This window comes from Grus americana, chromosome 27 (genome assembly GCF_028858705.1).
Source record: "Grus americana isolate bGruAme1 chromosome 27, bGruAme1.mat, whole genome shotgun sequence".
NCBI lineage: Eukaryota > Metazoa > Chordata > Aves > Gruiformes > Gruidae > Grus > Grus americana.
In genome coordinates, this window is record NC_072878.1 from 4,338,643 (window position 1) to 4,354,917 (window position 16,275).

Below are 16,275 nucleotides of genomic sequence, written 5' to 3' on the forward strand. Positions count from 1 at the left end.
GTTGATACCTGTGACTATGGAAATCTTAAGATCAATTCAAGCAATTAGAGCCATTGCTCAATCCATGTAACCAAGCAAAAGGGAAACCGTTGTCACTTAGAAAACAATTAGTTGTAAGCTAAGGAGCTCTGGAACAATCTCATTTTAAAGAGCTGGGCCTTGGAAGAACAGATGTGCAAAAAAAGATAAGAGAGTTACAAGGTGATCCCAAAACTGGCCTTGAGGGATAAGGTATATGTGATACCAGGAGTGAGTCTGAAGACCCCCGAGGTGTCAACAAACATGGGGGAAAGACCTTAGCATATGCTAACGAGTTCCCAAGGAAGATCCCTGCCTGTGATAAGCACTACTGGGAAAGATACTGAATATGTCTATGAACATAGTAGAAGTACTTGCTAGTTTTGTCTTTTGGGTGTGCACCTTAGGTGGAGTTATCCCCCGTGCACCCAGCGCTGCAATAAAGAATGCCTGCTTTCTAAAACTTCCAAATAAGCCTTAGAGAGTGAACTATTTTGCCGCTTTCCAGTAACAGTGTGGTGGAGGGGAAGCAGCAGAGCAGGCCCTTCCCCACAGGGTAACAGAGAGCAAAGGGTCATACTGGGGAGCAACCAGCTTCCAGGCCTGGGGCAAAGGGAATGCCCAATGGAGAGGTGATGGGAGCATTGTGGGAGCGAGGAAATACATCCCCACAAAACTCAGAGGCACACCAGAGTGGCTCTAGTATTTCTTGCAAGGTGGAAAGTAACTGCTGACACCTGCCTATCTTGGGCAGGAACAGGTTTTCCCTAAATTAGCCTAATTAGCAGGGGATAAAAAGCAGCTCACCTGGGGCTGTGTCTCTCTCTGCTTTGTGTTGGAGGGGTGGCTCTGAGCTGCAATAGCCTGGGAGCATCTGGGATGTCCTGGATGCTAAAGGTGTGTCTCCCTTACCCACTGAGCAGAAAAGTTCAAAAAGACTTGTTGGGTTTTTGTTTTTAATCTTCAGGAAAGATGCCCTGGTGTGTCCCTGTGGACACCCGAGCAGTCCCTGTGCATCCCTGGGGGTCCCTCAGCTGCTCCCTGGCTGGCCTTCAGCTGCTGTGGGTGTGGGACATACAGCTATTGCTCTCTAGTGGCTCCTGGCCTGGGGAAGGCTGGCTCCCCCCACCCCTGGCACCGGGGATGCTCGGGTCCTGGTTCCGGTCTCCCCCACTCCGGGACACCCGGGCCCGGCATCGTGGGTATGATCGCACTCGGCAGCAGCTTGCCCACGCCTGGAGGTGGCTCACCCACTCGGTGGCACCTTGTCCCTTCATCTCATGGGGGCTGGACTGTACCAGGAACAGCTGGTGGTGGTGTTTTGGGGTTTTTTTTGCCCAGGGTTTGGTGTGACAGACCTGGCTTGCAGCCCCCGGGCACGGCTGATGGGCACTTACACCTCGCACTGGGTTGTTTCCCAGTCTGGGAGAAAGTTTTCCTCGAGCAAGGAACCTCATGCTGGAGATTTTGGAGAATAAATGAAATAGGGAGTTTGTCTCCAAATACTCCATAGCTTTCTTGTAATGCATTTTAAACCATTCAAGCTGAGAAGCGCGAGGCTTTGGTAAAATGCACGTACAGGAAACCCAAGAGGGAGGTAGTGAGACTGTGTGGGAGCCAGGGCCCAGCTCTGCAGCATTGCTGTGAGGCAAGAAATTGAGGAAACTAAGAGGCAAGCTGAGGGAATGGAAGGACATTTGTAAGGGGAATGGACTTTGCATAACTCCTGGGATTGAGGGAGGGTCCTCCCTGTGTGCAGGGCCTTGTGAAATGCTGGGGACTCCGCATCTATTTTGGAGGGTTGTGGTGGGTTGACCCTGGCTGGGGGCCAGGTGCCCCCCAGAGCCGCTCTATCATGTCCCTTGTTCACCAGACAGGGGAGAGAGAAAAAGTATAGCAAAAAGCTTCTGGGTCAAGATAAGGACAGGGAGAGATCACTCACTAGTTATTGTCATGAGCAAAACAGACTGAACTTAGAGAGGAAATTCATCTAATGTATTACTAAGCAAAACAGAGGAGAGGAATGAGAAATACAATCAAATCTGAAAACACCTGCCCCCACCCCTCCCATCTTCCCAGGCTCAACTTCACTCCTGGCTTCAACCTCTGCCCCCCCCCAGCAGAACAGGGGGACGGGGAATGGGGGTTAGGGTCAGTTCATCACACGTTGTTTCTGCTGCTTGTTCCTCCTCAGGGGGAGGACTCCTCTCATTGTTCCCCTGCTCCAGCATGGAGGAGTCCCTCTCACAGGAGACAGTCCTTCACCAACTTCTCCAACGTGAGTCTCTCTCCTACGGGGTGCAGACCTTCAGGAGCAGACTGCTCCAGCGTGGGTCCCCCACGGGGTCACAAGTCCTGCCAGCAAACCTGCTCTGGCGTGGGCTCCTCTCTCCACGGGTCCACAGGTCCTGCCAGGAGCTTGCTCCAGTGTGGGCTTCCCACGGGGCCACAGCCTCCTTCAGGTGCCTCCCCCTGCTCTGGTGTGGGGTCCTCCATGGGCTGCAGGTGGAATCTCTACACCCCCTCATCATTCTCACAGAAGCCACCCCTGTAGCCCCCTACGCCCCCCCAGGCTACCAAAACCTTGCCATGCAAACCCAACACAGGTTGCTAACCAATTTGTGGCTGCTAATTATGTCCATTGTATAGCCCCAACCTGAAGTGAACGATAGAATAAAGCTTGTAGTTGGCAGTGGGTGCAAGTAATATTTTATTTTCTGTCAAAATCATGTCCTTTGATTGAACTTTGTTCATTATAATCTAATTCTAATACCAAAACACACCTCCATTCTAAAAGCTACCCACCTTTGAGGTATGAGCACCCCTCATTGGGCATGCTCCTTGAATTTCTCTAAGCATATAGCTTTAAATCCAAGCGAGAAAACTTTCTACCCATCACAATAAGGTAACTATGTGATGCAAATGGAATTTTGTAATGGTTTTGTAACCTAAGTGTATAAATGTATAAGGGATTAAAGGCTAGGTGTGCATGTTAGGAGGAGAGATCCCCCATGCACCCAGCGCTGAATAAACCAATGTTGGCTTTCTAAACTGCATTTCTGTTTGGAAAGTTGTTATTGCCCTTTGAGCGGTAACAAGGGGGACCGGCGTGAGTGAGGTGAGAGGTTCTGGGAGTGGAGAAATAAGCAGGGCTCCTAAGCTTCCTTTCATGGTTCTTGACAGTTTGTCTCTCTTTTTTTTTTCCCTTTTAGAGGGCAAACACTGAGAAAAACAACAGTCTGTGGAAACACAGCATTTTGAAGAAAAGTATATGGTGGGAGTTAAAACTAAATCTTAAAACTAAAACATGCAGATACCTATTAATGGAAGAGATCCTCTTTCTGCAACTTGTGGAACTAGGTTTTCAGTTGGGAGGCGGGTGAGCCCACTTTCTGCAGGAAGGAGGGGTTTCCTCACCTGAGGGAGTGGGTGATTTTGCCTGGGTTTGGAGCAGCTTGGGCGCTCCCTCCCCCCCTTGCTCTGTGTGACTGGAAGGCTCCAGCTGGGCATAGCACTTCTAACCGGTTCCTGGTGGGACTCCCCCAGGGGTGGGGTGCTGCCAGTACAGGCCTCAGGGCATTAAAGGGCCCTCCTAGGGTGAGGGATTGTTGCCGTAGCATTCTTTCAGCCTCCTGCAAGGCTAGACTGACCACAAAGAGGCCTTTCTCCCAGACCGAGCATTGCTTTTCTGCAGCTTTGAAGCTGCCTGAGTGAAACCCTCCGTTGCACGCTGCCACACGTGTAGAGATGCCCCAGGCAGGGCAAAACCCCGTTCCACCTGGAGTGGATCTGTGGGGTGTGCTGGGCCCAAAGCTTGCTATGCCCCTGCTTCAAAACCCAGCAATTTTGGGGCTTCCTCATGAAGAGGGGTCCAATCCCAGGAAGCTCTTTTGCACGTTAGAGCGTGCAGGGGACGAGCTGTGGCAGAGAAATCTGGACGATGCTTCCTCCGGAATCCCAGCAAGCCTAGGGTATGTTGCAGCTCCTTTTTGTCTTCTGGGCTTTCTCTCTGTTGTAAGGTGGCCAAGGTTTTGTTGGAATACACACGGCTCCTCCTTTCCACCAGCTGCCTAAGAACTTCACCTCAGCGGAGGGGAGTTGTACCTTTTCTGCCGGAACCTGAAGTTCTCAACTTTCCAGGTGAGTAATTATTTTCCTTTTGGGTTTGTCCCACTGCAGTGGCATGGGACCCCCCACCGATATATCATCAATGTATTGGTACGTTTTAACTCTCCCCTCGGGGATGATTTCTGATAGTGCTGGGGCCAGGGCGTGTTGTGCCAAGGTAGGCGAACGCCCATATCCTTGTGGCAAAGGAGTAAAGGTCTATTGTATACCTTCCTGTGTGAATGCAAATCTATCTCGGTCGCCTTCCTGTAGAGGAACCATGAAAAACATATCTGTTACATCAGTGGGGGCTAAAATGTTGTGGGACTGTTCCTGTATGGTGACAATCAGTTGGGCTGTATTAGGCACGGCCGCAATCAGGGGACCAGTGCCTGCGTTTAAGGGCCAATAATCGATGGTTAGCCGCCACTTCCCGTTTGGTTTGCAAACTGGCCACACTGGAGAGTTATCAGGGGAGTGAGTTTGAATAATTACCCCCTGTTCCTGCAGCTCTTTTATCATGGGAGCGATTCCATCTGTAAAAGAAATGTACCAGACGTGAGTTGCCCTAGGTTTGCTTTCTTGCAGCGCTGGATGCATGGGGGAATCAGCTCCGCCCAACGTGCACGCAGGTGATTACCAACGCACAGGTTATATAGACTCAAAACATACATATTCATCATTTTTCTCAAAAAAAGGCAGCCCTATGATAATCATTTCTTGGAATTCATTTACGTAGTCTCCTCCCCGTCACACATGCTCAGTGATTTGAGTCGGTGGCCCTCAAGGGGTCTCTGGTGGTCGTCAGTGGTCGCGCAGCCGTGTTTGCTGGATGACCCTCTTCTTGCAGGCACGCGCAGTATCCTCGCCGTGGATGCACCTGTCCGTAACAACTTACTTCATAAGATTAATATCTCCAAACCTATTGTCCGGTTGGGTAGGGACTGTACGTGGAACGTAGGAGCATTGTACATTGCCATGGTCAGTTAGCTTCATTACCTGTTACCTTGATTACAAACTAATTATTCCAAGCTAATCATTGTGTAGTTTCTGTCTCACGGCCTCTATCCCACGATGACATTTTCCCCTTTTTGGAAGTTTCCTTCCAGGCCTTGAGTAGCTTTCTGGTTAGCATAAGTTTTCTTATAGCTAAGCTTCTATATTTTCTACAGTTCCCTCCTTTTGTTTTTTTTTTGCATCCCTGCAATTATTTATATCTCCAAGCTCCTTGCAATTTTACTATTATACTAGAAAGACAGGGTATACAACATGGAAAAATCACTGTTATACATACGATCCCTTGATACCAATAAGCATGATTTTGCAATTGCATTAAAAAAAAAAAAAAAATTTGCAGGCACAACGAATACTGAGTTACCTGTTCGTCTCCATCCAGAAGGCTCGTTTTCACTGGAATATAAGTTCCAGGTACCGCTAAAAGTCTCCCAAATAAAACTTCTGCTGGAGATGCACCCACTGGTTGCCTCGGTGTGTTTCTAATGTCCCAAAGTAGTAAATTTAGCGCTTCTGGCCACTTCAAGCCAGTTTGTTTACAGGTTTTAACTAATTTGGCTTTGATCGTCCTAGTCATCCTTTCTACTTGCCCTGATGATTGTGGGTGATAAGGTGTGCGCAATTGCATCTTGCTATTTCATGAATGGTAAAGTTGCGCTAAAATTGCGGCAGAGAAATGTGCTCCTCTGTCCGAGTCAATTATTTCAGGAACTCCGTACCTAGGTATTCTGTCTTTCAACAGAGCTTTAACCACCGCTTTTGAGTCGTTCTTTCGAGTTGGGAAAGCCTCCACCCGGCCGTGGAGATATTAGCCTGTGCAGGCTGCCCATGGACGTGCTGGTAGCCGGGGATGGACGCCGGCAACAGCAGGGGGGCTGGGGCCACCGCTGTGCCCTCTGCACCAGTGCCACCGGATTCCCCAGGCATGGAGCTACTGCCTTGGGTGCCGTTTTCCCTGGACCCCCTGCGCTCCCTCCCCCTCCCACACAGGCACGGAGCAGTTCCAGAGAAACAGCTTTTAATTGATAAAACACAAGAGAAAAGGTCCCATCAAAGCTACTCTAACCCCCCTCCCCCCCATGAGCTTTTTCACTCATTCCCAGTTAGACTCCCTTCGGCCTCCAGTACAGTTACCTGTGGGGATCCCCCTCTCACTCCAGAAATACGGACGGGTTCTGCCCTTTCATAGCCTGATGGCATTAGGGTACACTGTGCACCTGTGTCCACAAGAGCCTTCTACTCTTGTGGGTCTGATGTGTCAGGATCCACACAGTCCAGTAAATCCAGTGGTCCCTTTTCTCCCTGCGGCTGGAGGCAGGGCCCCTCTAATCCTGCCCATCATAGTTGTTACTCACTTCTTGTTAAAATGACTTAGAAGTCCCTTCAAGAGGATCTTAAGTAAGATCAGCCCTCCAGTCGCTCTGGGGAACTGCCCACTGGAAACTGAAGAGGCATTTTTCCTGGAAGAATCCATCTTTGTGATGCTTTTGCCTTGCAGCTCACGTATTCATGCCTGTAGGGTTTTCCATCCCATGTCCTGATGTCCTGTCCGTGGTCACGCAGGTAAAAGCACAGAGTATCTCGTGGTGTGTACCCTCTATATCCTCTCTCTTGAGCAGAGGCACGCTTACTCCTAATAGCTGAGCTACTGTTCCATACAGGTGGGGAGTAGGACATATCCTCTCTAAATGGCTGGAACTCCCGGGACAGTTTCTCCACGGCCGAGACAAGGCAGGAAGAGAGGCTTTCTTTGTATTGCCGGACTCGGCTAGCCATTTTATCCACTCTTGTCCCCTCTTTCTCTTCCCAGTCCATAACTGCTAATGAGTTTCCATATGACGATGGTGCACTCTGTACAAGCTTCCGCCACGTGGATCATGTGCACTGGACTTCATCCAGCAGTTCAGCACCTGGTTTGGAGCGTCCCGAATAAACGGTGTTCATAGGAACTCCGCTATGATCGTCTCAGCAGAATCTCCTTCTGGGAACAGTGAAAACCAATGGCCTCTTATTGAAATGGGTTATTTCTTGGTTTTTCTAGGCTTTTTTTTTAATTTTAGCTTTTGCAAAACTGAGAATTGCAAGTTTCTGTGGAGCTCACAAAATGGAAGCCACTTTTTTAGAGCCGTATCCTTAGCCATGTGTACTCTTGGTTACTGCAGAAAAAGCAAAGGTATACAGACAAACAATCCATCGGCGAGGTGTGTGTTTAATTGACGAATATTATTACTGTCCAAGGAATTGTATTACAGATTGATCTTTCCTTTTTGAAAAATCAGAGGCTGTGTTTACATTGCCGTGGAGTAAAGAAGTCACACAAGTGCCTTGGTACCAAGAAGCCACCTCAGCATAGTTGTGGGGTTCTCCTCTGCATAACTTCACCTGCTTCCTAGTAGACACGGTGCTGCCCAAGCTCGGGGGTTTCCAGTGCTCAACCCAGCTTGGCCTGAGCCACATCAGGAGTTTCTACCCTGTGCGGCAAGAATTTCAGAAACTTAGGACAAAGCGTTCTGTCCCTGCTGTTGTGCTCACGCATACCTTGGTGTAAGAGAGATTTGTAATTGGCAAGGAAAGAGTTCCTTGTTGATTTGAGAAATCTCCAAGTGACCCACAGAGAACCCAGTCATCTGGAGGGTACGTCCCTACTGAGCACGTGGCCCGTGGACTGAGCTGCGAGATAGGGAAGCTCCTGATGTCGGCTTCAAAGCAAGCCTCCTCCATCTGGTTTTGCTCCAGGTGGCTGCTTGGTTGCCATTTGTTTTCAAAAGACACTAGCACTGGGAATTCAGCTTGGGGGCTTGGAGAGGGAGAGAAGAAGCAAGCATGTCTTTCCCAAGGGCAACTGCTTGGTGCTGGGAAGGACGCCCCTCTGTAGCAGCGTCAGCGTAGCTTACGGGTGATGCAAAGCTGAGAGGATCTCCCAAGTCAGTGCTGCAGGAACGTGGCAGTTTGAGGACCGACCGTGTTACAGCTCTTCTTTTGCATATCACTGTTGCTCAGGCAGGGTGAGAGCTTTGGTTTCCATTCCTGTTATCTCCAGGAGGAGATGGCCATGGGAACCACCGCTGCTTATGCAGTTCCGTGCAAAACAAGTCTGTGGCGTGAGAAGAAAGATTTGGAAGACTTTTTTACTGCCTTCCAAATGATTTTGCACACTCAAGTGAAAGAAAATCATCTCAGTTACTGAGACTGAATTAACTTTTTATTTTCCCTCTCCTTGTGGTGGGTTGAGCCTGGCTGGGGGCCAGGTGCCCACCAGAGCCGCTCTATCACTCCCCTCTTCAGTAAGGCAGGGAGGGGAGAAAGGAGGATGGAAAAAAAAACAACCCCAAACTCGTGGGTCGAGATAAAGGCAGTTTAATGTAGGTAAAGCAAAAAAAAAAGCCGCGCGTGGAAGCAAAGCAAAAAGCAAAAGATTATTCTCTACTTCCCATCAGCAGGCGATGTTCGGCCACTTCCTGGGAAGTAGGGCTTCAGTAAGCGTACCCCTTACTCCGGAAGACAAACATTGTAAAACAAAAAAAAAACAACGAATGCCCCCGCCCTGTTCCTCCCCCTATTCTCAGTTTCTTATTGCTGAGCAGACGTCATATGGTATGGAATATCTCTTTGGTCAGTTTGGGTCAGCTGTCCTAGCTGTGTCCCCTCCCAAGATCTTGCCCACCCCCAGCGTGCTGCTGGGGAAAAAGAAATGTTGGAAAGACAGCCTTGATGTGTGCTGGCACTGCTCAGTAGTAGCCAAAACACTGGTGTGTTATAGTTATCAACAGTTTGCTAGCTACCAATACACAGCACAGCACCATGAGGGCTGCTGTGGGGAGAATTAACTCCATCTCAGCCAGACCCAATACACTCCTTCAGGCCCATCCGAGGAAAATGGAGGAACAAATTGTATAGGGGACATTTGGGAGCTGAGGGGGTGTAGATGTGAGATTTCAAGTAGTTTGTGCGTGGCAATAGTGAGAGAGACTGTATTGTTCCATTGCATTTAGGGCTAACTGCCTGCTGCTGATCCTCCCTCGGCTCTCCCAGATGCACATCAGTCTGTACAGCCTTAGCACATATGTCGGAGAAAGAACAGAAAGTGCACAAAATTAGCCGAATGAACTTTTTTTAACACCTTAATTGTATAATATTACACTGCAGCCTTAAAATCAGGGTTAGCGAGAACGTTTCATTCTCCAGCCGCAAGCTTTAAGCAAATACTGGTAAGTGATATAAATGAGCAATATCAGGGCAGCAAGTAAGGTCTTTTAAATCTTTTAAATTGTTGTGGGGTTTTTTTCTTTGAATCGCTTTAAGACTTGAGTTACACTAAGCCAGTTTCTCATCTGCTCTGCCAGTCAGCACAGTAAGCTTATCTGAACATCCCACTATTAGCCCAACTGAGTTACATGAACGTCACATTTGCAGTCGGTGCTTCCATTTCATTGGACTGTTTTACTGTTTTACAGCATAGCTCTGCTCTGAAAATGTTAGAGACTATAGCTAAACACTGAGAGAAGCTAATGGATGCTGTGTGCTTTTTTCCAACTTAAAGAGCATGGACAAGTTCAGAAATTTTTGATAGAGATGATATGAAGATGAATTAAGAACATAAATGAATTCAGGTGGAATTTCTCTGTATCTGCTAAAATGCTGCCTTTCTTCTTCCCCTTGAGGTATAGTCCATTTAGTGGAAGACTGGTCTCTAAGTACTGGAGACCTTGAGCGTGAACGGTATCTTCTGGATGGGGGTGCCCTTGCCCTTGAACGGTGATAACCATCTGACCTTGACCTGCAACGATTGTTACGACTCTTCCCTTCGCCTCTTCTTGGATACGGTGGCGATCGCGAGTGGGAACGAGAGTGGGAACGACTAAATGAGTGAGAGCAGGAGGCAGTGTGGGAGAAGCACTGCAGGGAGACTTGGACCTTAAACCCAAACAAACTGACGAAAACAATAGAGGAAGTTAATTCAAACCAGTCACTGGGATGGGAAAGAAGGCCTAAATCTTGGGGGACCTCAAGTCTGGTGGCCTCATGGAGAAGAAACAATTACCGTGAGAGATTTGGTGCTTCTAGAGAGCAGTGCCTGCCTGGAGTTTGGTCGTCAAAAACCTTTGCAGAAAGGTATGTTCTGAAGGAGCACCAAAAGAGCTTGCTAGTGACTCACACCAAAGGAACTCACTCGGGGGGAAGACTGCTGCCCCTGCCCGGTTTTGGTTGGGAGGTGTCTGCAGGAATGGTGGGCTGGCTGGTGTCAGGTGTTTCAAAGGTGCTATGCGGCCACAGCACCACTTTGCATGGCAGAAGGTGACGTGGTAACTTTTGGTAGGCTGATGACAGGGGTGAGACAGACCAGCTGTTGGATGCATATTTGGCCTTTCCCAGGTCTAGAGCAGCAGCAGCAGCAGCAAGCTGTAAGGCATGACAGCTTGGGAACGACTGCTCTGAGTTCTGCGTCAGGTTTTGCCACCAGGAGCATCTCCTGACACTTGTCTCACCCCTGCCTCAGCATCCAGGGTCACCTTGGCCCCAAGTGTCACTGAATGGACAGGCAGCCTTGTGCCGGGTACCGGTGCAAGGCTGGGAAGTGGCAGTAACTCCTGCCCCTAGTCCTGCCCCAAATTCAGCCTCATGGCTATTCCCTGTCTCTCGCAGGTCCTTTGCAATCTACAGCACGTGGGCAAGCAGCCTGAAGCACAACGCCCGATGCACAAAGCCTGGCTGTCTTCCTGCCGCCACTGGAGTCCCTTCCTGCGAGTGAGCTGCTCGCCCTCTTCTTTCTCTGCTCTGGATCTGCCACAAACTGAAGGGCCACTGGAGCTGGGGGGTCGACAGCCCTGATTTACCATTCCAGAGGTAAGGAGAGAAAGTGACCGTCCGAGGGTTTCATGGGGATGGGATAGCAGAGCTAAAGATACAAACAGATTTCCTCTGATTTCCAACATAACCTACAAGTAATCCACAGAACATAAGATCATCCTTTCAGCTCTGGCTAATAAGAAAGCCTTGTCACCTCTTGATCATTTGCTGCCATTTTTTCCCCCTTTTCTCCTGGCAAAACTTGTCAAATTCACTTTCCTCTAAACTGTTCATGGTTTTGGTCAATCTGCTTGCTCTGAGGAATCTATTTCATGGACAAACTCTAACCAGTTCTGCTCAGCATGAAACTCGGGAGTCAAGAGCGCAGCCTGGAAACTGCCAATTTAGCATTAAGAAGCAGGCATTTCCTTTATTGCAGCGCTGGGTGTCAGGAGGATAGTTCCTCTAATCAGGCACCCCTAACGCTGGTTCTCTTGTCATATTTATACGCAAATGTTACAAAGATTACAAAGTGGTACGCTCCCCGTTACAATAATTGGTTCATATTTCTTCGCCTAGTATGCAAACTAGAACGCATGCTCAGTTCCTTTCTCCGCCTCTATCTTTTGAGTAGGTGGGATAATTTGGGTAGGGGGCTTATGAGTCGGTGGTCGTGGGGACCCTGGCCCAAATTACCTTTCCCCTAGTCTCTCAATATTTCGGTGTTGGTAATTGTCTGCTATACGCCTCACCAAGATAAGGATGTTGCTGGAGGCAATTAATGTCCTCCCTTTCTGCAAAGTATGTACATAAGGACCTTGAAGTGTCTTGTAGCTCCTCCTTTTTCTCATGATGTGTAGCAGGTGCTCATTCTAAGAATCGTTAGCCTTCTACCTAAAGTAATAATGAAGAGTTTCTTATCACCTATAATACAAGTAGGCCTTCATTACAGGCTTTTCTTCTTGGCTACGTTTTCTTATTCTGTATAATATAAGCAGGCCTTCGTTACAGGCCTTTCTTTTTGGCTACAAAACCAGGGACGAGTGACAAGTAACGGCTCTGAGGAAAAAACCCCACAACCTTCCCCCCCCCCCCTTTTTTTTTGGTTTAGTTAGAGAATTTGGAGAAAGGAGACCCTTCACTACATACCTAGATACTTAAGTATTTAGTTTTAACTCCCAGGGCATACTTCTCAGAAATGCTGTGTTTCTACATTCTGTTTCTTTCATCCCTGTTTGCCATTTTGGTTCAGACACTAAAATACGATTTGTTTCCCTGAGAGAGAAAATGAAGATGTGGCTTGTGGGAACCGTTAAAGAGTTACCAGTTGGTCATGGAAGACCCAAGATTTACGCAATTATAATTAAAAAACCAAAGCCCCTGTAGAGGTACAGTATCCTGTCCAGACTAGTGACAGGAAGGAGTTTGAGCAAAGCTTTGAAGAGCAAAAGTTTTCATCCCAGGATTGTTTCTGGTTCTTCCTTTCCACAGTCACTCCTGTTCAGTTTTCCCAACAGTTACCTGGGGAGCACGGCTAACAAACTGCTCCCACAGTCCCATCAAAAATCAGTGACAGCAGCCAAGGTTAATGAAGAATAACCTTAATTCCTTTATTATATTTCCAATGTAGTATGCATTCATGTGTAAATTTCCAACATATTTGTTCTTCCCCCTGGGCTTGCCTTCACTGTGAACCAATACACCAAGAGTAGGAGTAAGCTGCTCACAGACAAATCTTAAAGTCTTAAGACTCATGCTGGTTTTTAAGAGTAAGGTTGTTACTGATCAAAATTATACTGTGATTAATAAAATAGAGAAGACAAAAAACCCCCAAAAAGGTGATTTCATTTGTTATTGATACCCATACAAACAATACAGCTAAAAGAAAAAATTCTGCATAGTACGCAAATGTTGGGACAAAGACTAGAAAGAAACAAAAAAAGAAAACTGAAACATAGGTAAGAACCCAAACACACACAGAAGGATTGCACAGTTCGGCGTTCAGTATCACCAGACCTTGTGTACGTGAGGTGATGGAACAAAACAGCAATGTATGGTGCCACATCTTTTATCGCAACCAACAGAAAATGTTATTGTCATAAGATAGGCAAAGTTTTTTAAAAAACAGTAACTGTCAGATTAACTGAGAGAAATTTTCTCTGCTGGTTTGAAGATGCATACATCTTCACAATGGGGTATTGCTTTGCTTGGACTTAAATATTTTTATCACCAACAATGTATTCACTTTTATGTACTAAACAGATAAAATTTTCTCCAGGTAACTAGAAAACTATTTACAAGTTAATTCAGCTACAAGCCACCTAACCTGCAACTAACAATTGACATTCAAATGCTATTCTCCAGTATCAAGAAGATTGTCATTATTACGAGCAAGACTAAACTTTCCCTTAGAAAGTTAACAGCAGTAAATTTTGCTTTGTTTCAAGTTAGGTTTTTTGGACAGGCAAAAATATGCCATAGCAAAAGTTCTTAAGTTTGTGGAGTGTTTCTCCTACATACTTTCTTTAGGTTGTTAATTCTGTGAAAGCCCCTTGAGGTGCTATCACACAATTAAAAAAGTCCACCTCTCAACTGCATTGAGAGGTTTCTAAAGGATTTACTTTTCAGGTACCAAAATGAGACTTGGTTTAAAACCTTCATGTAATATGCGATGGACTCTACAGCACCACAGACTAGTTCAGAACAACGTATTCCCCCAAGTTGGAAAACGATGAGAAAAAGTTTATCCTTTTCTGTTAAAGAGAGCTACTGCAGTTATCTGGGAGATGTTCGGGTCTGCAGCGTTCCAAAGGCAATCACAGCAGTATGTCACATAAAATATATATAGGACGAAAATATCAAATAAAAGCAGTTAAAGGACTTTATTAGAGCTTTCTTAACAAATTTAAAAATGTATTTGTTTAACATATGTAGAAGTAATCTTTATTGAATTAATTATGCGCAGATAACAACATGCAGTGAAAAGAAAACATTAGACGAGAAGTATGTGGAAATCAACACCGAGCATAACTGAAGGCTGCAATTTCTTTCTTCATTTCCTAATAAGAAAAAAAGACAAACTAGCAGTCAGCATGAACAAAAGCTTAAGAACCCTGTTTATTTCTTCATAAAAAATAACAAAGGATCTGTACACACATACCACTGGTACTAAGATTTAGCAAATACATGCGCTAGCACCACCGTAACATCTTTCTATACCCACTGGCTTCAAACACATGCTTATGTGTCCCAAATAGACTACAGAGACTGCGTGGTTCTGTATCAAGAGACTATGGAACCGTATCGACAGCGGTTCCAACAGTTAGAAAGAGGAGACAGTTCCTGAAAAGGCACAACTAAAAGCTGGAAACATTCTTTTCTGCACTCGGAATATTTACTTGTTAAAGTCTTATCTCTTCATACAGTAGAGCTTGCTCCTGACTGACCTGCAGTGTCACTCTGAAGAGGAGAATTTTTTTTTGTTAAAGCTAAAGGTAGAAGTAGCAAACAAAGAAATCAAGTCTCAACTTTCAATGCTTCAAGCCACAAAACCTCACAAGCCCCAAGATAACATTAATAAATGCCTTCTCATGCTAAACAACGTCATTATACTAGATGAGAGATGGGCCCATTTTTCAGGAACGGCCTCCCTGAATCCAAATAATCCTCCCTGTTGCACAATCAGAACAGAACATCGGTTCTAACTCCTTCTCTGATGTGGAAGAAGAGATCCAGATGACCCGAGCTGAAGAGAAGAGGCTTCCTCTTTTTTAAGGCAGGCTGAGAGGCATAAAGAATTTTCTCTATTCTCAGTCACAAGCATCTCAAAGACAAAGGGATTCAAGGATCTTGAATCTGACAACTGACTATCCAACCTATCTCAATCGACTCAATGCTGGGAATGCCTGACTGGGACCACGGGCATCTCCGGAAGACTTCTGACAACTCAGAAATCCTCTCTTAGCGGAAAAGAACAGAGAATTTGACTCATTAACATGAAACCGTCAGAGGCAGAAATCTCCCCATGTGTCAAATTAAAGATGCTCGAGCCATGCTTGTTAAAAAGAGATTATGGTGAGACCAGAGAAAAGTCTCAAACTCTTGTTAGGTTTCATACCTAATTTCTTTTCAGGAAGGGAAGGACTACTCTATGAAGTGTTACCGTGTCTGACTGCCTGTAAGGGGAGAAAGAGGAAGCAACAGACTGGGGAAAGCACCCTCCTTATGTAGCCCCCCCAGCCCTAAAAAGGGTCTGGAGAAGGACTATTGACAGACTGAGGTTAACTGCTTTGAGAGGGCTGTGTGGGTGGACCCATTGTCTTCCAGTTCAAGCCATTTCCTGCTGAAACTGCCAACGATTATGCCAAATACAACAATGGGTTTGCAATATGGATAAACCTCTTCCAGACTGAAATGAAAAAGCCTCGTAACACAGGCAACTAAGCAGTAAAGAGTAATGCTAAGGAAGCGTGATGTCCAGAGTGCACACGTACACATGCCTAAGACACACATGCATAACAGTGATAGAAAGTGCTGTAAGAAAAAAAAAAAAATTACCTGCACTAATTCAGTTTTGTCATAATCTTCCCGATGTTGGTATATGGACTGACTCAGAACAGCGTATAGTTTTTCCATGCAAAATATAGTGAACTTTTTAGTTACTGCCGTGACATAACGCAACAGTTGCTGAAGAAAAAAAAAAGGAAACTACAAGTTTGGAATAGTGCAAGATCCTTTGAATAGGCTCTTCATGTTTTCAGAAGCTAAACAATAACAATACAACACAAACGACATCCTACTTTCTTATTTTATGAAACATGAGTGACACTTCAGAGAACAGACGAAACATCTCACAAGATTTAACTGAAGAAAAGGAGTTACTTTTTCATACTTCAGGAAAAAGGAAAGCTTAAATTTCAGACAGTATTTTATTAGTCATCAATCTATCACATCAACAATCCTAATTGCGAATCAACTGCTTCCAGAACAGCAGGGAATGACACAATCCACTTTGTGGTAGAGTTGCTGCCACAGCAAAGCCACTGTTCCATTTTATTAGAGAAACTGTTGCTGCAATGCAGGGCACTGTAAAATGGATCTTTGGAAGCCAGGCTACAAATCTTCTGGATCCAGCTGTGCCAGCTGGAAACAGAAGCAGCCTTGGGTGCTCACCTTTACCCATTAGCTGAACGTGTAGTGTGCCTACAGCTCTGCTGGCAGAACACACTGCTCAAACGTCTGAAGCAGCTCAGGGAGCAAAGTTACCTCAGTTGGCTCCTGCCTTTAAACTGACGAGTGGATAAACTAGCAGAGTGACTCTGCCTGTAGCAAATTACCAATCTCGCACAC

General features: G+C 46.2%; 1 protein-coding gene across 1 annotated transcript in view; it reads right to left on the minus strand.

Moving 5' to 3' along the window:
- LOC129196992 (ATPase family AAA domain-containing protein 2-like) overlaps positions 1 to 16,275 on the minus strand; it is a gene marked incomplete at its 5' end in the record, with an annotated part of 59,354 nt that overhangs the window by 19,120 nt on the left and 23,959 nt on the right. Inside the window, 2 exons of the mRNA XM_054804957.1 lie at positions 13,953 to 13,985; positions 15,484 to 15,612. Coding sequence (XP_054660932.1) covers positions 13,953 to 13,985; positions 15,484 to 15,612 — 162 coding nt within the window. The remainder of the gene's footprint in view (positions 1 to 13,952; positions 13,986 to 15,483; positions 15,613 to 16,275) is intronic.